This window comes from Ogataea parapolymorpha, chromosome VI, assembly GCF_000187245.1.
Source record: "Ogataea parapolymorpha DL-1 chromosome VI, whole genome shotgun sequence".
Classification (NCBI taxonomy): Eukaryota; Fungi; Ascomycota; class Pichiomycetes; order Pichiales; family Pichiaceae; genus Ogataea; species Ogataea parapolymorpha.
In genome coordinates, this window is record NC_027861.1 from 725,696 (window position 1) to 750,787 (window position 25,092).

At 44.3% G+C, this 25,092-nt stretch overlaps 16 protein-coding genes across 16 annotated transcripts; 11 read left to right on the forward strand and 5 right to left on the reverse strand.

Moving 5' to 3' along the window:
* Positions 1–13: 13 nt before the first annotated feature.
* Positions 14–778, reverse strand: HPODL_01527 (uncharacterized protein; the record flags this gene model as incomplete). Its single annotated transcript, XM_014078038.1, has 1 exon — positions 14–778. The coding sequence occupies one exon, from the start codon at positions 776–778 to the stop codon at positions 14–16; it is 765 nt and encodes a 254-aa protein (XP_013933513.1).
* An 87-nt stretch (positions 779–865) lies between these two features.
* Positions 866–1,336, forward strand: HPODL_01528 (uncharacterized protein; the record flags this gene model as incomplete). Its single annotated transcript, XM_014078039.1, has 1 exon — positions 866–1,336. One exon carries the CDS (start codon positions 866–868, stop codon positions 1,334–1,336), a length of 471 nt encoding a protein of 156 aa, XP_013933514.1.
* Positions 1,337–1,381: 45 nt separating this feature from the next.
* HPODL_01529 (Polynucleotide kinase 3' phosphatase) lies at positions 1,382–2,116 on the forward strand (the record flags this gene model as incomplete). The annotated part of the gene is made up of 1 exon (XM_014078040.1): positions 1,382–2,116. The coding sequence occupies one exon, from the start codon at positions 1,382–1,384 to the stop codon at positions 2,114–2,116; it is 735 nt and encodes a 244-aa protein (XP_013933515.1).
* Positions 2,117–2,450: 334 nt separating this feature from the next.
* Positions 2,451–3,665, forward strand: HPODL_01530 (uncharacterized protein; the record flags this gene model as incomplete). The annotated part of the gene is made up of 1 exon (XM_014078041.1): positions 2,451–3,665. One exon carries the CDS (start codon positions 2,451–2,453, stop codon positions 3,663–3,665), a length of 1,215 nt encoding a protein of 404 aa, XP_013933516.1.
* Positions 3,666–3,777: 112 nt separating this feature from the next.
* HPODL_01531 (Mitochondrial membrane transporter) lies at positions 3,778–4,647 on the forward strand (the record flags this gene model as incomplete). The annotated part of the gene is made up of 1 exon (XM_014078042.1): positions 3,778–4,647. One exon carries the CDS (start codon positions 3,778–3,780, stop codon positions 4,645–4,647), a length of 870 nt encoding a protein of 289 aa, XP_013933517.1.
* A 19-nt stretch (positions 4,648–4,666) lies between these two features.
* Positions 4,667–6,277, reverse strand: HPODL_01532 (Nucleolar protein, forms a complex with Nop14p; the record flags this gene model as incomplete). Its single annotated transcript, XM_014078043.1, has 1 exon — positions 4,667–6,277. One exon carries the CDS (start codon positions 6,275–6,277, stop codon positions 4,667–4,669), a length of 1,611 nt encoding a protein of 536 aa, XP_013933518.1.
* Positions 6,278–6,769: 492 nt separating this feature from the next.
* On the reverse strand, positions 6,770–8,890 carry HPODL_01533 (Pre-rRNA-processing protein RIX1; the record flags this gene model as incomplete). The annotated part of the gene is made up of 1 exon (XM_014078044.1): positions 6,770–8,890. One exon carries the CDS (start codon positions 8,888–8,890, stop codon positions 6,770–6,772), a length of 2,121 nt encoding a protein of 706 aa, XP_013933519.1.
* A 67-nt stretch (positions 8,891–8,957) lies between these two features.
* HPODL_01534 (Protein involved in rRNA processing) lies at positions 8,958–9,626 on the forward strand (the record flags this gene model as incomplete). Its single annotated transcript, XM_014078045.1, has 1 exon — positions 8,958–9,626. One exon carries the CDS (start codon positions 8,958–8,960, stop codon positions 9,624–9,626), a length of 669 nt encoding a protein of 222 aa, XP_013933520.1.
* A 25-nt stretch (positions 9,627–9,651) lies between these two features.
* Positions 9,652–12,789, reverse strand: HPODL_01535 (Valine--tRNA ligase, mitochondrial; the record flags this gene model as incomplete). Its single annotated transcript, XM_014078046.1, has 1 exon — positions 9,652–12,789. One exon carries the CDS (start codon positions 12,787–12,789, stop codon positions 9,652–9,654), a length of 3,138 nt encoding a protein of 1,045 aa, XP_013933521.1.
* Positions 12,790–12,980: 191 nt separating this feature from the next.
* Positions 12,981–14,384, forward strand: HPODL_01536 (U4/U6 small nuclear ribonucleoprotein Prp31; the record flags this gene model as incomplete). The annotated part of the gene is made up of 1 exon (XM_014078047.1): positions 12,981–14,384. One exon carries the CDS (start codon positions 12,981–12,983, stop codon positions 14,382–14,384), a length of 1,404 nt encoding a protein of 467 aa, XP_013933522.1.
* A 147-nt stretch (positions 14,385–14,531) lies between these two features.
* On the forward strand, positions 14,532–16,343 carry HPODL_01537 (Cell cycle protein kinase DBF2; the record flags this gene model as incomplete). The annotated part of the gene is made up of 1 exon (XM_014078048.1): positions 14,532–16,343. The coding sequence occupies one exon, from the start codon at positions 14,532–14,534 to the stop codon at positions 16,341–16,343; it is 1,812 nt and encodes a 603-aa protein (XP_013933523.1).
* Positions 16,344–16,488: 145 nt separating this feature from the next.
* HPODL_01538 (uncharacterized protein) lies at positions 16,489–18,003 on the forward strand (the record flags this gene model as incomplete). Its single annotated transcript, XM_014078049.1, has 2 exons — positions 16,489–16,505; positions 16,539–18,003. 2 exons carry the CDS (start codon positions 16,489–16,491, stop codon positions 18,001–18,003), a joined length of 1,482 nt encoding a protein of 493 aa, XP_013933524.1.
* Positions 18,004–18,038: 35 nt separating this feature from the next.
* Positions 18,039–21,287, forward strand: HPODL_01539 (Protein SFI1; the record flags this gene model as incomplete). The annotated part of the gene is made up of 1 exon (XM_014078050.1): positions 18,039–21,287. The coding sequence occupies one exon, from the start codon at positions 18,039–18,041 to the stop codon at positions 21,285–21,287; it is 3,249 nt and encodes a 1,082-aa protein (XP_013933525.1).
* Positions 21,288–21,300: 13 nt separating this feature from the next.
* On the reverse strand, positions 21,301–22,887 carry HPODL_01540 (Eukaryotic translation initiation factor 3 subunit D; the record flags this gene model as incomplete). The annotated part of the gene is made up of 1 exon (XM_014078051.1): positions 21,301–22,887. The coding sequence occupies one exon, from the start codon at positions 22,885–22,887 to the stop codon at positions 21,301–21,303; it is 1,587 nt and encodes a 528-aa protein (XP_013933526.1).
* A 111-nt stretch (positions 22,888–22,998) lies between these two features.
* On the forward strand, positions 22,999–23,649 carry HPODL_01541 (Proteasome subunit beta type-1; the record flags this gene model as incomplete). Its single annotated transcript, XM_014078052.1, has 1 exon — positions 22,999–23,649. One exon carries the CDS (start codon positions 22,999–23,001, stop codon positions 23,647–23,649), a length of 651 nt encoding a protein of 216 aa, XP_013933527.1.
* Positions 23,650–23,714: 65 nt separating this feature from the next.
* Positions 23,715–24,962, forward strand: HPODL_01542 (Histone acetyltransferase RTT109; the record flags this gene model as incomplete). Its single annotated transcript, XM_014078053.1, has 1 exon — positions 23,715–24,962. The coding sequence occupies one exon, from the start codon at positions 23,715–23,717 to the stop codon at positions 24,960–24,962; it is 1,248 nt and encodes a 415-aa protein (XP_013933528.1).
* Positions 24,963–25,092: the final 130 nt, after the last annotated feature.

Below are 25,092 nucleotides of genomic sequence, written 5' to 3' on the forward strand. Positions count from 1 at the left end.
GAGATTATTTACACTATTCTTCTAGCTTCTGTAAGTCTACAACCTTATCCACGGTCCGGAAGTAATCCACAATGTTCTCATTTGATTCTTTGTCGTCCAAAAGAACAAGGTTCTTGACAATAGCCACATCCTGCTCAAATTTAACAGCCTCGGGCATCGAGTTCGGATAGTTCAATATAACAAAATTCTTAATTTGGGGATCTTTAGCTTTGAGTCGTTGCATCTCAGTTCTCACAAGTTTGGTGAATACACCAGTAGCCAATTTATAAGTAAAGGTATAGAAACATGTGTTTCTTTGAGGATCGTAGGTATCCAGAGTCTTTCCTAACAGTGCGCCGTATTGCGAGTTTGGATCATCTATTTGCTGCTTGATGAGTTCGTTCAAGTCCACCGTGGCAGTGTTAGGGCCAAGGATCTCTACAAGCTGTTTCACTTTCTGTTCTCTGTGCGCTCCGTAGGGAACTAAATAGAAGTTGTTGGAATCGTCAAAGGCCAGCTGTTTGCGCTTGATTTGATTCATCTGCTGCTCCCACTCCTCTTCGGTAAAAGTAGTTTTCCGCTTTGCCAGCGATTTGGACGCATCCTGGTCATTGACTTTGTTGGCAACGTACACAAAAACGAGCGTACCAAACACACCGACCAGCAGAAAATATGCTAATTTTGGGGGATCGTTGGTTTCTTTCAGAGCGTATGTACGCTTCTGGTACGTATTGACCGGCAGCGGGCGGCAGAAGCGCGCTCTACGGGTCGCAGTTCTGAGAACTCTGAAAGAAATCATGCTATTCGAAGTACAAATTTTCTAATCTTTGCACCAACTAATCTAGTCAATTTTTTTCCACCTTGAATTTTCGTCAATCCAATCAACATGTCACTTGTGAATCTTGCCAACGTCGGGGCGCATCTGCAGAACTGCTCCATGGCCAGATTGCCGCTGGCAAAAATACCATATACAAAGTTGCATTTGAAAGTGGCACTAGGGCTTTACAAGGAAGGTTTCATTGATTCTGTTACTAGAGGCTCCACTGCCGGCCCAGACCTGAAACCAGTGGAGGTTACCTACGACAATATCGCTACGCGGAGACTTTGGCTGGGCCTGAAGTACCGTAACGGTCAGCCCGTGCTGAGCAAATTCACATTAATCTCCAAACCTAATAGAAGAGTTTTTGTGTCTGTGCCAGAATTGGAGCAGCTGGCCTCGGGAAAGAATCTGAGATACATTCCGCAGCTAAAACCAGGTGAGATTGTTTTTGTGAAGACAAAAGACAACGAGGTGATGACCATGATCGAGGCTTTGAAAAGAAACCTCGAGTGCGAATTATTGTGCAGAGTTCGTTAATGTATATAGCCAGAAAAATAGAACGCGAATTAAATATATTAGGCCATGACGGAAAATAGCATCGCTTCGATTTTGACCGGGAAACCTAACACCGAGTCTAAGGTCAGCAAATCTTTCAGCCGGAAGAGCCAGGTTTCATCTACAGCAAGCTTAAAACGTGAGCCCAAACAGGGCTGGAGATCGCATGGATCGCACTGCTTGACCTATGCTCTTGATACCAAATTGACAGCACCAGTGAAGGTTGCAGCCTTTGATCTCGATGATACATTAATCACAACCAAGTCGGGATACAAGTTCGGATGCGGCTCTTTCGACTGGAAATTCAAGTTTGACGTGCCCGGAATATTCACCAAGTTGCAAGCCGAAGACTACACAATAGTGATTTTTTCGAACCAAGCGTCGGTGGTCAACGCACCTGACTCCAAAAGCTTGAAGATCCTGACCACGAAAATAGACGATATCATCAAGCATTTGGAAAAACCAGTCATCTACTACGCAAGCACAAGAAAATCAAGGAAAGACAAGTCCAAACACGACTTGGACTTATACACCCTCTTCCGAAAACCGAACACTGGTATGTTCAGCCAGTTTCTAGAAGACTACCAGCTCACAGAAGAAATGCTAGACCGAGACAACAGCTTTTTCGTGGGCGACGCCGCTGGACGACCAGGGGATTTCAGTGACTCTGACCTCAAATTTGCCGAGAATTTGAAGCTCCAGTTCTACAGTCCAGAAGAATATTTCCCAAGCATGAAGCACGTAACCAACGAGGATGGTTGATGCGATAATTTGGGGGTCGATCTAGGATCTGCGCTCAGCAGTAAGAATATCGAAGATTCTACTATCACAGCCAAGAAAACAGAGATCAAACTAAACAAGGGACTTGGAAATCCTCAACTCCATCGATCGAATACCGAACGACTGGTATCAGACTCCAACTTGCATAGTCGTCAACACTGTTCTCTCTAGGCCAGCACAGATCCGATTAGGTAATCAAATAATTGTAAGAAAAAAAAATTCTCGTTACTTTATTCAAGCTTTATACTCGAATTCTGGAGATTACCCGGCACCTAAATAATCACGAAAAACTATCGTTTTGTTTAGTGTGCGCAAGATGGCATCCATAAAGAACGAGTCTGACTACGAGGACGACGAAGTGTTTCAGGAGACTGAGGACAAAAGCGACGTCGATTATGAGGAGGATGAAGAAAAAGAAGAAGAAGAAAAGGAACACAATTCACAGACGGAGAAGAAGCCAAAAGAGAAGCCCGTGAAGAAAGAGAAACAAACACCAGACGCCCCAGAGCTAAGACTGGCCGATGACGAGGACGGAGAGGTGTATTATGTTGAAGCTCAGCGGACTCGAGGACGTGGTCGTCCTCGTTTGGGTAAGAGACGGAAAATGGATGATGAAGGAGACCCTAATAACAAATACCGGAACATACTTACGGATGAGGATGGGAATCCGATCAAAATCAAGGACGACGAAGTTATAACTCCAGAAGACCCAAAGGGAGAAACAAAAGTGAATAAGATGGGCCAACTACTGGGAGGTCGCCAATACAAGTGTCGTATTTTTAAGGTTCCTCAGAGAGGACAAAAGTACTACATGATTGCTACCGAAGCTGCGCGTTTGGTGGGATACAGAGATTCATACTTTTTATTCCAGAAACACAAACGGTTATTCAAGATCACTCTTGGCGATACAGAAAAGCTCGATCTGATAGCCAATGGCGTGCTTCCTAACTCTTACAAGACAAGAACCATATTCTTAGTGACTGCTAGATCTATCTTCAAGGAATTCGGTGCCAAAATAGTTGTGAATGGAAAGCAGGTGGATGACGATTACTACGAACAGAAAGCTATTGAATCTGGTGCTCAACGAGGTGCTCCAGCCGTGATAACATTTGATTACTATAACGAGAACAATGATCAAAAACGCGTCGCTATGCTTACTCCAGGTATCACGGGTTTTGAGCGCGCATTTGTGCAGGCCAGTAATCCTCACATGACCTGGATATATGACCAGGCTTTGAGTGTGCGGAAGTTCGATGCTGAGTTGCTCAACGACAGACTAGAGATCCTGAAGTCAAAGTTTATGAGGGATCCATACACCGGAGTCAACCATGTTCCAGATATCATGCAGCCTACGACATGTTCCATACAGAAGCTCCACGATAGTCGTAAACTGAAATTTGACATAGTGATCCAAGACAAGGGCGTCATCAAGACCGGCTTAGAAGACGTGCCGCTGGAAATTTTCGATGGTGTTGTTGATGAGGAGACGAAGCAAGCGATACTCAAACAGCAAGAGCTCGAGCGTGCCTAGAAATTTGTATGTGGTCTTCGAAATCTGTAATTATCAATGTACGATAGATTATCTGATATATTTTTCGAACTCCGATCCGAAATTTTTTTGATTGTTATTTTATCTCGATGGAATGTCAAACAGCAAATTGCGGCAGGGAGTTGAGGTGCCACCTTACATATCTGCCATGGGTGGTGCCGTATCTGGGCTAGTTGCCAGAATGGTGATTGCCCCAATAGATATTATAAAGATTCGATTACAGCTTAACGGTGGTCAGGATAGATATAGAGGAATAATTCAGACAGTGCGAACAATCCTGCACAATGAGGGAATACGAGCGTTCTGGAAAGGAAATTTACCAGCAGAAATCATGTATTTGATATACGGGGCCACGCAGTTTGCTACGTATTCGACTTTGAACCAGCTGGTGTCAGACACAGAGAAAACGTTGGAGCTCAAGGTTCCGGGATCGGTTCATGCTGTCACCATTGGAGCGCTTTCCGGCTGTGTTTCAACAGTGATGTCCTATCCGTTCGATGTGCTTCGTACTCGTTTGGCGGCTAAAGAGAACCCCTATTTCACCTCTTTTCTGGCAGAAGCGAAAGAAATGTACGCCAAGGACGGAATTAGGGCCTTTTTCAGGGGAATACAGCTGTCCATGGGATACGTTTCTTTATCCATGGGTGTATCGTTTGGCGTGTATTCGTTTTACAAAGACCATATGGCCAACACTCCGCTGGAACCGGCTGCTGGCCTTGTTGCAGGTACGATTTCGAAAACTTTTGTGTATCCTTTGGATCTAGTTAAAAGAAGGAAGCACATGGCCCATGAAGGAAGGTTTGTGGCAACAATGCGCAATATCCTGGCTACAGAGGGTATTCGAGGAGCATACCATGGGCTAACGCCAGCTCTTATTAAAGCGGCTCCTACCGCTGCGGTCAGTTTTTGGTGCTATGAATGGACAGTGGATTGGTTAATGCGCGCAAAAGATAAATTCACTTGAATAATTAATTCAGATCGGTTTAATATACATACTCTTTCAGGTATCCTTCTTCTCCAAGCAAGGAATCCCAACTTTCCAATTCCACCGCCAGTTCTCCCTTGAATCTTTTATTAAGCTCGTTATCCACCAGCTTCGAATAACTCCAATCGAGAAAATCTTCCATATTGTAGCTGTATTTATTGAACGGCTGTGTGAAAATTTTAGCCAGGGAACCGACATTGGGGTGATAGTGATGAATGACGGCCTCGAGCTCCCATGCAGATGATTCTAGTGCGTTTGTCTTGGCTGGATCCCGCTCTTTGTCGTCAAACTGGTCCGCTGTCTCGCGTTCTGTGCAGTGGATCAAGAGCATACATGTTGGGTGTCTTTTGAGCAAATTGTACACAAACGGGATCACACAGACGATTCCGGATGGCGGAGCGGTCAAACATAGTCGTCCGAGCCGTTTGATAAATGATGCCACGATAGCCGACGAAATGTGCGTTGAACTCATGAAAATGTCCAATAGTCGGAAGAAACGTGACCTGTAGCTGAGATGCAGGAGTTCGGGAGTCAGAATTGCATACAGTTTGGTGTAGAAGTCGGGATATTCCAAGTTGTATTGCCTCATTAGTTCCCATAGACCATTGAGCGACAGGATGGATAAACTGATATCCTTGACATTGAATCCAAGGTTGTATGAGTCGGTCAAAAAGTCCATCAACTTGGTAGGATTGTTGAAAAATGGAATGATTCGCTTATGTAGGATTAACAAAAATGCCTTGTATTGTTCTGGTAGCAATTTCAAGTTGATTAGTTTGAGAATGCATTTCTCGAATGTAGATCTAAATTGGCGCATGTTGGAAACTGTCTTGGGTGGGTTATCAACGTACATTGTTAGCTCTGGGTTCTTCAAATCGTATAGTGGTTGTGGTTTGATGACCGTAATCACGTTGGATACTATCAGCTGCTGCGTATCTGGGTCTAGCTCTGTTTCTAAGATTGATCTCAGTTCACTGAAAAAGAAATATCGAAGGTCCCAGTATTTGTTGAAATAGGACTCTCTAAATTCCAAGATCAAGAAATTGTCAATAGTTGCATCGTGGGCTAGCATTTGAGACAAGTTTCCCGTAATTAGCAGATGCTGAAGGACAAGTTTATAAGTACGATTTGAGAAAAATGGTTCGTCTTTGTTGGAGCTGAAGTGCTTACTTTCGATCTTGACGAACTTCATGAGCGAATCCAAATTGTCCATTTTCAAAGCATACACACCCTCGTTGTCGATGTCAATTTTCCATGTCTCAACCAAACAGAGCTTAAAATCATCGTATTTGCTCTTTAGCCACTTTCTCACGGTTTCTTTTTGTTCGTTCTCAAAACTGGTTAGCTTCAGCTGCTTTGTGGTAATTATATGATCAAACACTTTCAGTAAGGTCAAGGAAACGAACCTTGTCAATATGTTGAGGTCTTCGTTTGTATCAGTTCCAAACTCTTTGAGAAGAGCTTTGTACTCATCTATCAATATTGCAATATTGTTGAAATATTTCGGAGACTCCCTGATCTGATTATGGAGTTCCTTTACTCTCTCTATGGTGAGTTTCTCGGGCTCACTGGCCGTCTCGGTAGCCTTTTTCCTCCTTACTGGTGCCATACTGATCTGAAAAATTATCTGAAAATTATTTTCTTAATCTCGGGCTGCATAACCCTCTCCAGGTATTTAGTGGATTTTTTTCCAGAATGAAAATTATCCTTCCTAGTTTTTACTAAGAAATGATGAAAACTAGGCGCTGTTTTTTAACACACCCGGTTTCCCTCCTTCGGGAATAAGCTGTTCTTCGGGATGGCTTTGGGAAAGCATGGGTGAAAGCGTTTGGCGCAAATTTATCTTGTTACAACATTTGTTGCAAGACGCTTTTGTACCTTCTGAATTAAAGTAGAAATTAGGAAGAGATATATAAACTCTAATATATTACATTGAATATAGTCCCACGTAGCAGGCCAAAAGGTGGGTTTTTCGAGCAACTCAGTCGATCTGAGAAAATGCGAGGAGTTCAATCTGTATATGGCATGCGAGAACAACAGCTATGCACAATTGTGGTTTGACTCATCTCTCCACGTCAACGCCATACGAACCATAGCTACATTAGTCATCGTCGATGTCGATTTCCGGAATCTCGAAGTCTGATTCATCAGCTGAAGGAGAGCCTGATGGAGATTGTGCTGACGATGCTTGTTCGACTGCAACCGGCTTCACATCTTCGACTGAAGCCTGTGCAACGTCCATATTCTCCACAAGCGATCCAACAGGCTTGAAGATCATTTTCTCGTAGTCTGAGACGTCATCTTTCGAAGTGGTCTCCAACGATTCCTTAGTCTCTTCTATGGTATCCTCTTTTAGATTATCCTTTGCCGGTGCCTCAACAGTCACCGTTTTTTCGATCTTGATTTTCTTGACTGGTCTCTCTTCGTCTTCGTCTTCTCCTTCTCTTTCCTGCTCCCTTTCTTCTATTAATGCTTGATCGCCAACTCTTTTGGTAGGAAGCACTGGAAGTCGCGGATTCAAGAACACGCTAACCAGTTCATCGTCATCTAGCAGCTGCTTCACCATTGGTAGCACACTAGCATTGGCCTCTTTATGAGGGTAAAGCAATGCAGCATGAAGCAGCTCCTTCATCTCAGCGCCTTTGACAGCATCTAAGATGATCACACGCAGAATCTCAGACTGCTTCGAGTAGTTCACGACGCATCTGGTGAGCAAAACTTTGAAATATTGTCTCAGCACATTTTTCTGATCCTGAGTAGCCTCTGTGATGAAGGTCTTTTGATCAGAAAGAAGGTCCGACATGGACACATTTTTCAGCCTCTGTTCGCTGCTCTTAACCAGCCCCTGTGGAACGCGTGGTTTCGAGAGTATCAATGCTGCGTCGATGGATTTGTGCAAAAGACTCATATTTGTGAACCCTTCCACAAGCTCCAAGAAGTTGATGCGGGTTTTCAAACCGGCGAAAATCAGCTCTGGGTTATCTAAAACACCTGCCTCATCAACTATAATTCTGCCGTTAACTCTGCTCACAGGAATCAGTGTGTCAATCGAGGAAAGAACAGAATTTAAATGTGGGAGCAGGTCTCCGCCAAATATATCCGGCAACACATTTAGAAGCTTCAGTCCAACGTGGTTCATGAGTGTCGCAGACTGTGCTATGATTTGGCGCAGCGTCACGTCTCGAATATCTCTTTTTATAGGAGTGAATCTGTGGTCGATGCCTACAAGAATCTGGCCTATCATCAATAAATAGCCGATTGGCGCTTTAACCTGGGGAGTGGGCACTTGCAGAAACTCGACCAGTAAGTTCACCAGCAAGTCAACTCTGGAAACTATTTTCATGATCTGTAAAGGACTCTCGTTGAGGTCAATGTCCAATGGAGGAAAGCTTGGCTCGAATTTTTCTGGCACGCTAGGAAGAGCGTTGAGCTGTTGCATCAGGTCCTCATCTTCATCGAGGCTCATGAACTCGGAGTATATCTGAATGACTGATTTTGTCTCTTGAACGTAATGGTTGAACTTTGTTCTCCACAGCTCACTAGTGCTATTCTTGGTCAGACTAAATGAAAGGAGTGCCAAAGATTTGAAGATTTTATGCTGTAGCTGGTACTCAAATTTGTTAAACCCATCGGATCCCAAAAGCCCCAAAAGTGCTCTTTCAAACTTTGAACCAAAGGGACGGAAGGTGGTGGAGTTGTTTTTCAACAGATCATAGAGAAGATCAATAGCTTTTTGCGGAACCAGATTGATGATCTCAAGCAGAGATCCGATGACTGAGGGCAGTTTGGGAGTTAGAACTTCCCGAGTCAGTGCATGCTTGCCTCTGATATTGCCTATGATAAATGATAGGGCGTCACAGCAGCTTTCTAGTGTCACAATTGCATAGACGGGGGCCGAGGCCTCGTCTTTGATGAAACATTTGGACTCGAGAGCTTTGATCAAAGCCCCCAAATACTTGGATGTGTACTCAGAAGCTGTGATCTCAATATGCGTGTTGAGTACAATCGCCAATTTCGAGCCTAGCCAGCGATACCTGACATTGTTAGAGCTTAGATAGTTGTTCACCCTGGCACATAAATGGTTGAGATCTGTTTTGGATGCATTTGAAATGGTGGACGGGCGCGCTAGTGTGCTGAGAAGGTAAACAAAATCTATTTCTTCTATTTTAGCTCCCTCCATGTACGGCAAAACGCTCACGAGCGGGAAGCACTCTTCGGACATGGTAATGAGGATTATGCTAAAAGAATATTTTTCTAAAATTTTTTTGACATCTCAACACCGCTTTACCATGTCTATTATAGTCGAGAACGACCCGCTCGATCAGGTGGATGGATCAGCATCGTATGAGTTTGGGGCCACAAAAGTGATCAGTTCCGTCACAGGACCTATAGAGTCTGCAAGACCCAGAAATGAGCTGCCAACAAAAGCATATCTGGACATCAACATCAGACCATCCTCTGGCGTACCATCTACAAGGGAAACACTATTAGAACACAAATTGGGCCAGCTTCTTCCGACAGTGATAAACCTGGACCAATATCCGCGCCAAACAATACAGATTGCCGTTCAAATTCTGAAAAATGGTGAACCCAAAGAATACACAGCAAGACAGCTAGTTGCAATCATAAACTCCGTTTTCGTCGCTCTCATCAACAGTGGAATCTCGCTCAAATCATCATTTATGGCTACATGTTGTAGTATCAGCACAGAAGGAGAGATCAAGACGTCTCCCACGTCATCAGACTTGTCCGGCTCTGTTTCTCACTTCGTCGTCGTTTATTCCATCAAAAATCACCAAATTGACAATCTTTTGTTTTGCGACGGACTGGGTACCTTCAAGCAGAAACAGCTGTTCGACGTACTAGACCGTGCCGCATCAGAGATACACTTGAATTTCCAGCAGATCAGACAGGTGATCTCAAGTCACGTGTCGCAGAATTATATATGGAAAGCCTAATTTATCATTATGATTTACTATATATTTAGAGCTTCAATCTCTCGAGGTTCTTGATGGTGGCCTCGAAACCCTCAATCTCGGCCAACTGGTTAGAGCGAGTCGTCTTGTTTTTCTCCTGGACTTCCTTAGAAACCTTCTTCTCGTAGTCAGGAGCATTAATCATTTTTTCTAGGTTATTCAAAGCACCCTTGGCTTTATTCAACTTCTTGACGACTTTCTCGATTTCCTTGTCCAAGTCGACCATTCCCTTCACAAGCAAGTGAACGTTACATCCCGGAACAACAGCTGCAAGAGCACATCCGTCTGGAATGTCCTTGACATCCGTCACGACAGTGATGCCGTCAACAGCTTTGATCAAAGACACAATAGAGTCGGTCTGATCTCTGGCGATGGCAGCATATTCCGGCTTAGAAGCCTCAACAAAGACCTGTGCGTTCTTTGTGATGTTAAATTGAGAAAGTAACGATCTGGCGTTCTTCGTGATTTCCAAGACCAACTCGTAAGCTTCGTAGGCCTCCTGGTTATCATACTCCTCGACGTATTCTGGGTAAGCGGCCTTCACAATTGTTTCGCTCTTCTCAGTTGATCTCTTAGGAAGTCTTTGCCACATTTCTTCCGTCACAAATGGCATGAATGGGTGGATAAGTCTGAGAGCAGAGTCGATACAAGTGTATAAGGTGTCTCTAGCAGATTTCTTCTGAGAGTCTGTTCCTTCCAAAATTAAGAACTTGGAGTTCTCGATGTAAACGTCACAAAGATCGTACAACCAGAAGTTGTAAATAGCCTGTGTGGCATCGTAGAACTCTCTCTCGTCAAGAGCCTTGTTCACCTTCTCAGAACACTTGGACAGCTTGTGCAAAATCCATTTTTCGACAAGAGCCTCGCCTCCATTAAGAGCACCAGTAGGTGGAGGAGTGTAGTCGTCGCCCAGTCGCATCAACACGAACTTGGTAGCTTGGAAAATCTTGTTGCAGAATTTACGGTATCCTGCAACTCTCAAAATATCCAGGTTGATGTCTCGTCCACCAGTGGTGTAGGCACAAAGAGCAAATCTCAAAGCATCAGTACCACACTCTGGAATACCGTTCGGATACGACTCCTTCTGGCCGGCCTTGGCTTTCTCGATTTCTCTGGAATCAAGGTTACCAGCTAGCAACTGTTTGTGCAAGTCTTCTAGGCTGATACCGTGGATCACGTCAGTCGGGTCAATCACATTACCCAGAGATTTACTCATTTTTCTTCCCTGTGCATCACGAACCAGCGAGTGGCAGAACACCTCTTTGAAAGGAACGGTGCCGGTCATCTTGATGCCAAGCATGATCATTCTCGAAACCCAGAAGAAAAGAATATCCCAACCAGTCTCTAGCATGGACATCGGATAGAACTTCTCCATGTCCTTGGTCTTGTGAGGCCAGCCCAATGTGGAGAACGGCCACAGTCCGGACGAGAACCACGTATCTAGAACGTCCTCATCCTGTTCTAGAGTGAAGTTCTTGCCAGGGAACGCTTTTTCTGCCTTTTCGCGGGCCTCTGTTTCGTTTCTGCCAGAGAACCAATATTTTCCATCATTTCTATCATTGTTTTCTCCTTCGATGTTTGCAAAGTAGACTGGACATCTGTGGCCCCACCAGAGCTGTCTCGAAATACACCAATCTTGAATGTTTTCTAGCCATCTGAAGAATTCTGCCTCGGAGCTCTTCGGAGCAATCTTGATTTCTCCACTCTTGACAGCGTCAATGGCCGCTTGGGCCATCTTCTTTTGGGCAACCCACCATTGTGGCTTCAGGTAAGGTTCAATAATATCGCCGGATCTTGAGCAGATTGGCAACGTCATCTCGTTGTCCTCTTGGCCGACGTAAAGACCCTTTTCCTTCAACTTCTCAATGACCAGTGGTCTAGCATCAAATCTTTTGATACCTTCCCACTCACCACAGTTGGAGTTCAGCTTGCCGTCATCAGTGTAGATGTTGATGAATTCAAGGTTGTTTCTTTTACCTGTGTTGTAATCGTTCAGATCGTGGCCAGGAGTGATTTTCACAGCACCAGTACCAAACTCCATGTCCACAGCCTCTGCATCGGTAATTATCGGCAGCTTTCTGTCGAGGAATGGATGTTGGACGTACTTCCCGTGTAAATGGGTGTATCTAGGGTCATTTGGATGGACAGCAACAGCCGTGTCACCAAAGATGGTCTCTGGACGCGTGGTAGCAACGACAACTTTCTCGTCGGAATCAACGACAGGGTAAGCAAAAGACGTCAGAACACCAAACTCGACTTTGTTCTCGTAACCTGGCACAGAGAGCAGGCTTCTAGGAGGAACAACCTTGTTGTCAACTTCCAAATTAGACAAAGCAGTGCTGAGCTGAACAGACCAGTTGACCAGTCTCAAGTCACGGTAAATGGTTCCCTCTTCGTGCAGTCTGACAAAAGTCTCGGTAACTGCCTCCGAAAGCTCTGGACTGAGAGTGAAGGCTTCTCTAGTCCAGTCGTACGAAGCACCCATCATTTGGAATTGAGACTTGATTTTCTTATGGTAGATTTCCTTCCAGTCCCACACTTTCTCCACAAAGGCTTCACGGCCCAAATCGTGTCTAGTTATCTTTTCTTTGGCCCACAAGTTCTTCTCCACAACGGATTGAGTAGCAATACCGGCATGGTCGAAACCTGGCAAAAATAGCACGGTCTTGCCCTTCATTCTATTGTATCTAATCAGCGAGTCCTGGATGGCAACAGTCAAGGCATGGCCGATGTGCAGAGCACCCGTGACGTTTGGTGGAGGAGCAGGAATACAGAATAAGCCTTCTGGCTTGATATCGCCGTCCTCGGTGAATTCTGGCTCAAAATATCCTTGCTTAATCCACCATTGGTACCAAGACGACTCGACAGCCTTTGGGTTATAAGCAGAAAACGACTTGTCTTCCAAACTGACCAATATCTTCTTTTCTCCAGGAAGAGTCTTGTCTACAAACTCAGGAGTTGGCTCTGCCTCCTTCTTTGTTTCCTTCTTCTTTTTCTCCTGGTTTTTGGCGGCATTCTTTGCGAGTTCCTGTTGCTTGGCCTGCTTAGCAAGGAACTTGGCCATTTTCTCGGCCTTCTTTCTTTCCTTCTCTAGCTCCTTGGCCGATTTAGGTGGATCCTGTGGTGCTGCTTGTCCTTCACTCATTCTGGATATGGAAAAGGTTCTTGATATGTTCAAATTTCCTCGTATACAAGCACTAATTCTGGCTGTATACCTGCTCAATAGCATAAACTATTGACAATCAAGAAGAGTCAAAAGATTTTAGATTCAATTATCAACGAAGAAGGAAAAAAAAAAGTTACTTACCCGGTCCTTTGTATAAGATTATCTTCTAGATGGGTCTTGCTGATAGTCTCCTGGCGGGCTATTCAAGTGAGGAAGAGGGCCAAGAGTCTGATATTGAGCTCCAGGATGCTGACGATCAGCAGCCTTCTTTTCAGCAGCTGATATCGGTTCCAGATCTGAGTCTTATCACAGATATAAGGAAATACTCTCATATATTACCAAGAGTTAACGAGTTTGTGGAAAAGTTGCGATACTACGAGAAACAAGACTCAAAAACGGAGGACAGCCTCCTACAGAATGCCAACGATCTATTGGACGATCTGAACGAAGAGATCGGCAAAATATATTCCTTCATCACCGTCCATTACAAGCCAGTTTGGCCAGAACTCGATGATTTACTACGAAATCCGTACAATTATGCTCGCACAGTGAGGATTATTTTAGGAAACCCGTCGAAACTTATTGATGCTCCAGAACTCTTTGAGCAATATCTCCGTAAAGATGAGATTCTCGGACTCACGGTCTCTGCATCTGTTCTAAGACAATCTAGCCATAGCCATCATCTCGACCAGCACCATTTGAAACTCATATCAGACGCCTGCGACCTTCTTCTCGAACTGGAGGCTGCCAGAACAGAAATCAAAAACCACGTTTCTCGCAGAGCCAAAAGTATAGCTCCAAATGTGACTGCTCTGGTGGGCCCCACAGTGGCCGCGCAATTTCTATCAGTGTACGGACTGGAGGGCCTTTGCAAAGTTCCATCATGTAATATACCGTCTATGGGAGCCAACAGATCCTCATTCATGAAGGGTACAGCAGGTACGCGAAATAAGGGATACCTGTATTACTGCGACCTTGTACAGTCGGTCTCGGAGGATCTCCGAGTGAAGGCTGTGCGCATGGTTGCGGGAAAGCTAATTCTAGCCGCTAGGGTTGACTACTCAAATGCGCGAAAATCCGTTTCCGACGACTCGTTTGGACTGCAGACGAGACAACAACTCAGTGAGCATCTGGACAAGCTGGCTAGTCCACCAGATGCGCAGCCAATTAAACCACTACCCAAGCCAGTGGATCAAAAGTCTAAGAAGCGGGCTGGTCGTAGGTTCCGCAAACAGAAAGAAAAGATGGAAATGTCTGAGCTGGAAAAAGCACAGAATAGGATGGCATTTGGTGAACAGGAAGAAACGAAATACGACGCTTTTGGTGAGGAGGTCGGAATGGGTATGATTGGAAAGCTTTCGGCGCGGGCTATTGCCAGTAGAAGCCGGCCTCAGCTGTCCAAAGCAGCTGCTTCCAAACTCGAGAAGTTTTCGGGGAACAAGTCGGTAGCTACGAGCAAAGTTGCACAGCTACTTGACGACGAAAAAATAGCCCGCAAGCGACAATTGGAGTTGCCAGAAGATACTGGCCACGGTAGGACCAAGCTACAGAAAACGCTTCCCGGAGCCACCTGAGCACGTGCTGTGCCACCGCGTGCGCCACGAATTTTAGATCGCTCGACAAAATCCTAATTGGGATAACTGTAAACATTTAATATTTAAAAATGCGTAAATAGGTCCTGTTTGAGGTTTTGATCGTTCCAAGTATTTGCTTTTCCGTCAATGACACTGATTGGCGGCATTTTTAACAGAACTCCCAAGGCTGACAACAGCTATGTGGAGGACCTTTCGCGGGACGTGGAGAGCCTGAATTTTGGGTCTCCTACCACTATAAACCAGCACGGCGCAGCGGATACTTCCTACGTTTCTTACATGTCGACTTCCAGCTCTCCAAACAGAAGCTTTGATCCTCAAGGGGTACAGCGGGTGCAGTACAATAAGGAGAACACCCCGCCTGCCACTCCTAGTAGAAACAATGTTCATCCACCGTTGCCAATGTACGGAACACCACGTTCTGCGGTTACTCAAATGCAAGTCACCCAGACTCCAAGACTGAACAGAGACTTCTATATCAAGGCGAACAGTGCACAGACAAAGAGACTGGTGACTGTCTCACAGATGTATTTTTTGGACTACTATTGCGACATGTTTGACTATGTCATCAATAGAAGACACCGATTGAGCCAGGTCGAAGAGGCATTGCAAATGCTTCCACCCTCGGAAAGAGCGCAACAGTGGAAGAATTATGTTGGCAAAGAGCGAGCATATCTGAGAAAAAGAAGAATCAAGCCTAAACACAAAGATTTCAACATCATCACGCAAGTTGGACAGGGAGGATATGGACAGGTTTTCCTCGCAAGGAAGAAGGATACTAAGGAGATTTGTGCTCTAAAGGTTTTGAGTAAAAAGCTTCTCACTAAAACCGATGAAACCAGACATGTTCTGACCGAGAGAGACATCTTGACCAACACCCGCTCGGAATGGCTCGTGAAGCTCTATTATGCATTCCAGGATGCTGAGAGTGTGTACTTGGCCATGGAGTTTGTTCCAGGAGGAGATTTCCGTACTTTACTGAACAACGCTGGATATTTGATTCCACAGCACGCAAGATTTTACATCAGCGAGATGTTTGCTGCGGTCAATTCTCTTCATGAGCTTGGATACACGCATAGAGACCTCAAGCCAGAAAACTTTCTAATTGACTCCAAGGGCCATGTCAAGCTGACCGATTTTGGTTTGGCTGCTGGATCTGTCTCAACGGATAGAATTGAGAGTATGAAACTCCGGCTCAGTCAAGTGAAGAATCTTGAGTACAAGCCAAAGGAGCACACGGTCAAAGAAAGACAGCAGATGTACAAGTCCTTGAGGAATAACGAGATCCACTTTGCACACTCGATTGTTGGCTCCCCTGATTACATGGCCCTCGAGGTGCTCGAAGGTAAGTCGTACGATTACACCATTGATTATTGGTCCCTGGGATGTATGTTGTTCGAGGCTATTGTTGGATATACCCCATTCTCAGGAAGCTCTTCAGATGAGACGTATAGCAATTTGAAGAGATGGAAAGACTGTCTCAAAAGACCGAGATACGAAGACGGCAGATACGTTTTCAGTGACCGCACCTGGCAATTGATCACTCGTCTTATTGCATCTCCCAATGAGAGATTGCGCTCTTTCAAACAAATCATGTCTATGCCGTATTTCGCTGAAGTCAAATGGGAATCATTGAGGGATCGTGTGCCACCATTCACACCTCAGTTGGACGATGAAGAGGACGCTGGATACTTTGATGATTTCACTAATGAAAACGATATGGCAAAATATAAAGAGGTTATGGCCAAGCGTGCTAACGATGAGAAATTGAGTCATAACAGCGTGAAGACCGATCAAAAGAGCTTTGTGGGCTTCACTTTCAAGCACAAGGGAAATCCAAATCTGAACCCTAATAACATTTTGTCACCGCTATTACTTAATGCTCAGAATAGCTTTAGGGATTATCACGGATACAGTGAGCCATTTGGAACACTGTACTGATCGCAAGAAAATAAATAGGAAAAATATTATTTGGAGTTTCTGTTACAATCAGTTGTTGTAGGCCCCACAAATCTAAGATACCGTTTTTTTATTATTTTTTTTTTCAGTCTAAATTAATATCAAGGGACTAATTCTGTAATATTTGATGAATTCAGTCAAAATGTAAGTACCCAAACGATAGGTTCTGACCTCTAGACTCGCTATAAATCCATCTCCAACGGAAATTTCAAAAGCAGTGAGGATATCGAACAATCTGCATAAAAAACACGGACCGTTTGATGGAATTTTTTTTCTTGGAGATGTGATAACCGAAGATGGTTCTCTCCCTGAAGAGCTAGATGAGCCTGTTGCGTCGATTTTCCATTTCGAAGGAGTCAGAAAATATGAAGGCAGCGAAAAGTCCAAACTCAAATTCATGAAACAATGCGGAATTCTTCGATTAGCTAGCGGTATTCGTGTTGGCTATGTTTCTGGTAAATTGGATGATATCGAATCTGATATGGAGAAGGTATTTGCAAACCAGTTCCTGGACATCCTTGTAACCTACCAATGGCCAACCACTATTGCCAAAGAAGAGAAATTGTCTTTGGTGGGAGATTCGAGATTGAATGATCTGCTCGAATGGACTCGCCCTCGATACTGGTTCTGCGTCGGCTCTAACAATGGCAGATTTTTCGAGCGATTACCGTTCAAATGGGATGATGACCGTGTTACAAGATTCATTAGTCTAGGACAACAAGGGACTCAAGATAAGTGGTACTATGCTTTTAACTTGAACCTCGATCCTTTAATGGATAAAGAAGGTGTCTCGAAATTTGGCGAGAAGCCTCAAATACAGCAAAAAGAAGCTCCTGTTGAAATTGAGAGTCGTAAGAGGAAGCTTGAAGGCCCTGAGGTGAGGGTGAAGCGAGAGAAGAAAAACGTTGCGCCCGAGAATTGCTTTTTCTGTGTCTCCAATGCTAAAGCTGAACTACATATGATCATTTCTATCGCGGACTATTCATACATGACTGTTGCTAAGGGACCCTTAACTACAAGAGACAAATTAGGATTCTCAGGCCATGGCTTAATCATCCCAATTGGTCACTATCCCACATTCAGTAAATATAGAGATGCCGAAGAGCCTGATAAGAAAGTTGAGGAAACTAAATTATTCAAGGAGATTGAACAGTACCAAAAGTCCGTCGTCTCTATGTTCACATCTCTTGGCGACTACAAAGTGGTATTTTGGGAAATTTCTAGAGCAAATGCCATTCATCATCACATTCAATTCGTTCCCTTGGAAGCAAAACTTGAGGAACATTTTGAGACACAAATGAAAAAACAGATCGCATATAATCAGAAAAAGTATGGCTCCAACCTGGTTTACACCAAGGACATGGAAAGTGAGAAGCTTTCCCAACTAATCAACAACGGGGATTATATGCAAATTCGCATAGTTGGTCCAGATTCTGAGACCAAGTACGTCTTTGAGCTGATAGAAGATAACGTTGATCTTCAGTTCCCGCGTAGAGTTCTGGCGTTTCTAATGAAATTAGGACGCAGAGTTATTTGGGATAAATGCAGAGAGACTCTGCTGGAGGAAGCGTCTCAAAAGGATGTTTTTCGGGAAAAGTTCCAGCCGTTTGATTTCTCCAAGGAAAAAAATAATAATAAATAATTGAACGCGCTTTGTTCATGATCATTTAATAATATATGATAGAACGCATGGCACATGAGCCGAATGTGCACGATCTAAACGATCTGCTGGATCTTGTTCGTGCTTTGAATGAGCTTGGTTCTAGCTCCGATGTGGATGCAAGGAAATTAAGAGAAATTCGTATTCTCTGGCAGGTAATCTTGGGAATCGATGAACACCTGTTTGATCAGCTACAATACACCAATTTGAGTTTGGAGATACGATCGCATCTTGGACGAGCGAGCTTCCATTGTTTGAGCGGCAATGACCATCACACCGAATTTTCAGTGCAAAATGCTGTCGGCGATGTGCTTTTAACCAAATCACTGATACGCTCCATCGAAGAAGAGACAGGACCTCATTTGCAACCCAACATCACACAGGAATTGAGCATGATAAACAAGATAAGGCTGGTTTTATTTGATTTGGAAAGCGTCGTGTCAAATCTCTCCACAAAGTCACGTCTGATGGACTATGTGTCGCAAGCTTACGAGTATGAACTATATTACCATAGAAAAGCTGGACAGCTATTGGAGGACACTAATAGTGACCTGATGAAGGAAGAAGAATCGCTGGTCCCACTCATGTTCGAAACAAACAATGAGTCGTTTAACACATGCTATAAGCAGAGCTTGTTGATGCTGACGGCATCCCTCCCCTCTGGAGCGCTAGCACCTTCAAAAATTCAAAAAGCAGCAAAACTGACGGTGGACACCTTTATGAGCATCAATCGTATTAAGGTGATATATGATCTGCAGCTGGTCAGTGAATTTCATTTGCGCATCTTCAATATCATCAAATATCCTCTTCGCAACGCACAGAAACGAGATATTCTCGAACAGAAAATTGACGACTATCTCTCGCTTTACCCAATCATTCCCATTTTGAAACCTATAATACGACAATTGATGCATGATGATCAACGTGGTACGGATGATAAAGATATTACACAGATTTTGAGCTTGCTAGATCGACTGCTAGCAAGATATTTGGAACACGAACAAGCGCCTTTGTCTGTGAGGTGGTTTCCGCGTATATTTGAGAAATACATTGATTTGTTGAAGGAAGACGGAAAGAGTTTAAGCGAGGATATGTACTACCAAGATGTCAAACGGGCCACTCTCAAATGGAGCAACAAAGAAATCACACCCGACTCTTTCGTAGAAGATCTGTTGGCTTTGTCTCTCATTCCGAGTTCAAGGACGTTCTCATTTCGTGGACAGCTGTTACCGACTCCGGCTATGCGATATGCTCTGGTGTGTGTGAAAGACGAAGTTGAGCTCAAAAGCAAATATCTAAGACTCTGGTTTGATTCAATGACGTACGTGCGAACAGACCGCGAGCTCTTAAACATTTGGAAAAAATCGGTCACCTCAACATTTCTGAAAAGATGGTACGACAAGAGCCAACTCTATCTGGTCAAGAATCAAGATGCAGTTAAGTTCCGAAACACAAGGCTCCTCAAGAACCAAGTTCAAAAATGGGTCCAGAAAGTGGAAAGAAGAACAGAAACCCAACATAAAGCGGATTTACTCGCTGTTTCCAAGACGTTTTTCAAATGGAAGCAGAAAACCGAGCGTTTCAAAGAGTGCGCACGTCCCGACGGCAAGGAGTCTTACTTGCTCAAGAGAAAATTCTTCAGGCTTTGGAGGACGGCTTCACTGGCTCGTACATCAAAGCTCTCGGAAATTAATGACAAAATGACGCTTCAACTGATGCTAGCCAGATGGCATCAAAAGCTCAGAAACCATCGTCAGCTCATATGGAGAGCTGACCAAGCTAGAGATATGCTTCTCAAGTCGCATTATTTCAATGTCTGGCACAGTGAATCAGCTCCAGGAATAGATAAAGCAAAAAGGTTGCAATATTATGAAGACCGATTTATCCAGGCTAATTATTTCCATGGATGGGTAATGGCATACAATCTTCATGTCCTGGAAGAGGAGGTATACAGGAATAACAATCGACACCTGGTGCATTGGATTTTCGAGAATTGGAAGCAATTTCATCGTCACCAGAAAGTTTACAAACAGTATGCTCAAAAACGAAATGCCGATCTCTTGGAGAAGTTCTTCAATAAGTGGAATAGAGCACAGCGACTGCTTTCTGTTGCAGACGATTTTAGAAGACAGGCCTTACTACAAAGAGTCTTGAGTCATTGGAAGCTGGTCCTTCAGGAATCTAAGGTGTATCGCCAACAAGAGGCGATAATCTTGAAAAAGTACATGCAAACATGGCGATTGCGCACGCGGGAAGATGTATTTTTGCAAGGTGTAGCTGACACGTTGACAAAAAAGACGTTTGAGAGTTGGCATTCGTCGGCTGTCGGACGAATCAAACAACGCCAGAAGGCCGAGAAACTTCATTTGATATTCACGAAAAAAGCATTTTTAAGCTTTTGGTTTTCGAAGCTGGCCCAATCCCGTGATTCACTAGTGCGAGCTGAGGAGTGGCGATTAGAACACGATGAACAACACAAGAGGAAACTCCTCTCCACAACTATGGTAGCTTGGATTAAAGCATTCGAAAGGACTCAAGAAACGAACAAGAATTTGCAAGTCAAACTCGCAGACTACGAAACGTCACATTCCGAAGCGAGAACGTTCAAGCTCTGGAAGCAAAAATGGGAAGATTATTATCGAGATGGCCAAGATGCGGAAAGTTTCAGGACGTTGTCTTTGGAAACAAAAATGTTCAACAAATGGCTCCGTGCTTATGATAGAATTTTGGAACTGAACGAAATATGCGATCACCATCTGGAGGTGAGCAATGTCGACCTCCTTTCTCACATTGTATCTCAAATGTCGCTCAAAGCGATCAAAATCCAGAATGACCTGCGAAATGCCGACCGCTTCAAAGAGAGATGGTCTCGGAATAAAAAGAGAGTATTTTTTGATATGTGGAGGTTCAGCTACGAAGAAAAGAAAAAGAATAGAGAGGACGTTTTTGTGGACACAAATGAAGTATCGTCATTATCTCCGCTGGCCCAACGCAGACGTTTTAATGGAACTGTTCCAGAGACGCCGGGTGTTGCTTTTGGAACGCCCGGACGGTGGCTGCGCACCCCTGCTGTTGCACGGACAAATTCAATTCCTGCTACGGAACGGGTTAGAAGAATGTACCTCGAGCAGCGCCGCAGCCAGTATCGCCAGGTCAAACAGAGATCGCCGGAAAAAGGAGACATCTCGACTCCGACGCGCCGGGCCCGCGCCGAGCGAACATATCTGGACGAGGACAACGTATTTATACAACGCGACGAAATATAATTAGATTTATTACTTACTCTGTAACCTTGTAAATCGTAATTTTAGGAGCATTTGGATCCTTAAGGATGATGAAGGTGTAGTCACTCTTTCCTCCGTCGGCTTCAATGATGTCCAAGATGGATCTAACAATAGCCCAGCCGTTTCCAAGAGACAGGTTTATTTGGGCACTGAGACCAGATGGGTGGAAAGTCAAAGCACCCGCCACGATGTGCTTGGTATTGTCTTTTGGGTTTGCTCTGGACACAAAACCAATTTTCATGCTGTCGATTCCAGCCAGTAGAGACTTTGTGGTCCATCTGGCAATTTTGTTGTTGTTCTTTTTAATTTCCTCAGCAAAGATAACACCTCTGGATCCACTGAGTCTATTCTTCCAGTCGTTGGATGGCGACGGAGCGTATTGGTTCAATGCATTGATAGAGAGATACTTGTTCTGCTCCCTGGAGTAGGCGTCGATCTCGGTTCTCACAATGATGTCGAGTTCTCGCGAGTTGTCACTGACAGAAGGAAGCAAGAACCTCCTGTACTTGTAACCCTTGTTCAGCAGCGACTCGCTAGTAGCCTTGGACACGAATGGGTTCTCAGGGTGTTCAAACTCTTGCACGGAAGAGTCCAAAGAATTGGCCAAGAAGTTGTTGTTGATGAAAGTCGCTTCCAAAGACAAGTTTGAGGCGCTGTTCACATCCGAGTCAGGGAGATCGATAGGGGCATTGTAGCTGTTTTCATCCACCTCTAATCTATCGGTGTTTTCTCTCTTGTCAAAATAAATGATTCCGTCTCTCTTGGTCACCTTGATATCCCAAGAGTAACTTGATCTGGCAGCACACATCAGCTGAGAAAGAATCGAATCCGTCACGAAAACAGAAGCCTTTTTATCGCTGGCCAATTTTTGGATCACAGGGTCTTCTGATGTGGTTGGATTCAAAATCACTTTGTCGACAACACTCAATGCCTGTTGCTTGAAAGATTCGAATTTCTTCACATAGCCGTGGACGCTTCCGTAAGACTCTAGATCTGTACCTTCGCCGACTTCCAGATTCAGTTTGGTGAGCTTGTTGAACTCAATTTCGGACACTGAGTGCCATTTGGTGTTCACTTTGAGAGATGGTTCTCTGACCTTGTCGTCCTTCTTGTATCTGTTGTTGAAGTTTCTATAATTAGGATTCATGTTGGCATTCGGATGACCCTGTTGAGGACGAGAAGGCTGGTTTCTGGCGACATTGCCTGGTTTTCCTCCTGGCTTCTGATTGGCGACCCTGTTTCTGCCCCGCAGAACGGTCTGTTGATTGGCAGGAATGGCGTTGCTGTTGTCCACCACGCTGAACTCTTCCTCTTCTTCTTCAGCACCAAAAAGCTTGGCAGCGGAAGCACCATAGGCATGATAGTGATCCTTGCGCTTTTGATTTTGGTTTTTCAACTGCTGCTGTTTCAGCTCGTCTTCCTTCGACTGTTGCCAGTCAGCAGCCTTTCCCAGTCTGTCGGCCTTGGAGAAAGGAGCGTACGGAACACCACTGAACTGTAAGCTATCTGGAATCACACTGGAAGGTCCCCAGGCATCATTTGGAGACGAAAGCTTGGAAAAATCGAATGCTGGCACGGTCATTATCGATAAATTGTAGAGATGAAAATTTTTGGAGCTTGATTTTGTTTTGGCCATCTCTGCACCAAACTGATACTTATTCAGTGGCGAAAAAAATACTTTCAATTATACAATATGGACTCCATCTCTGTTGATGTGGGACAATTGAAGAAGGGCGAGGTTAGCCTTGGTACCTCAATTATGGCAGTGAAGTTCAAAGACGGTGTTATTTTGGGTGCAGACAGTAGAACCACCACGGGTTCTTACATTGCCAACAGAGTGACAGACAAATTGACACAGATTCACGATAAGATATGGTGCTGTCGGTCTGGATCGGCAGCAGATACTCAGGCAGTCGCGGATATAGTGAAATATCACTTGGAGATGTACAAGGCAAATAACGGAAGACCTCCAACAACCAAGATCGCCGCCTCGCTGTTCCAAGAACTGTGTTACGCAAATAAAGAGATGCTTACTGCAGGTATCATTTGTGCAGGCTACGATGAGAAAAACGGTGGTCAGGTTTACAGTATTCCACTAGGAGGGTCGCTACACAAGCACGAGTACGCAATTGCTGGTTCTGGTTCGGCCTTCATCTACGGTTATTGCAAGAAGAATTTCAAGCAAGACATGACTAAAGATGAGACGGTATCATTTGTCAAGACGTCACTCTCGCAAGCCATCAGATGGGATGGATCCTCTGGTGGTGTGATTCGTCTGGTGGTGCTAACAAAGGATGGAATCGAACGACTAATCTTCTATCCTCACGAGTATATAGATGCATAGCGTCGACGCGTCGGTACGACGCGAAAAAAATATCTAGATAATAATCAAGTATTGATGATTTCGATATGACCTCGTTGGCAGAGTCTCTTGAAGATGTACTGCCAAAAGACGAGCATTTTGCTCTTGCAAACCTGCAAAGTATTCCAAAGCTCAGCAAGCCAGTTGTGTATCAGTCTGAGCGTCCACACACCGTGAAGATAATTCATTTTATCGTTCTTTTCCACAACCAAACTCCAGTGCTTGCAACAGAGGTGTACGTATACTTGACAATTGCAGAGACATTGAAGCGCACAATATATGTCTCAAAGGTGGACACGACAGGACTGACCAAGGTGAAAGTCGGGAAAGTGGTACAAAGAATTCTGGAATGGCTATTTGAATATCCAGTCACTCAGTACCTAAGAGATCTTAGAGTGAAGCATACGTATAAAACTGTGCTCAAGCCTCACCCTCCATTTACCTCACCAGTTCAGAGAGCCTTGCATATTTTAATCGAACGAGCCAAAGGAGACAAAGACTACGGAGTGCCTCAAATTGTTGAATCAAAAGCCTACCGAGTGCCCTCTCGCTTTCTTTCACTCACCAATTCCGATTTTCAAACAGACCTGGTGCTATTCACGCGGGCGGAAAGTCAGTACTTGTTCCCTAACTCAAATAAAAATGATGGCAAGCATATATTAGATGATGGCGGATTGCTCAAATGGTGGTTGAAATCGATCAATTTGAGCGTCAACAAGTCTTTTAAGAGTGCGCAGAAATACGTTGATATCCTCAATTCGGAGCCTCGCCAGATCAGCAGGTATTTCCCCGAAAACGACTGGAAAATTGGTAGCATTTACTACAGACCGGAAAAAGCTCACGATCTGGCCGTCTATAACATTCCGCTTCTTCCTGATGATCCAAAGGGAAGATTCTTGGAACACTTGGTTGTCGAAAACCGCGCAAAAAGAGTGTCACTAAGTCAGTTTTGGACAGAGCTGGCTTTTAGACAGGAGTTCAGACTCGGTCGCATCGTTGGGTTAATTGGAGTCACAGGGACCTGCAACGAGTCTGCACCGGGGCCTCTTAGTATGCTAAAAGGTAAAGATTTTGAAAATGCCAGAAAAGTGTTCACAGAGTCTGATTACAGTGATTCCTCTGAGGTGGAAGCCATATACGATAGAGTGCTAGAATACGGTGTTGAATTGCAAGAAATGACAGGAAGACAAGACAGAGTGGCTTCCTCGTCTATTCCAGAGTCCAACAAACGGCCTGTAACAGATCTGGGGATGCTGGTGAAGAGGAAGAAATCTACGACACAGCAATTGTCATGATGTAAGTAGTCTAAAAAAATTATTACCCTCTCGAATTCTTTTTCGATTGGCCCTCTGTCAATACTTTATTTTCCAGTTGTGAATCAAATACCAGCAATTTACGCGTTTCTGTGGATCTCATAGATTTGAT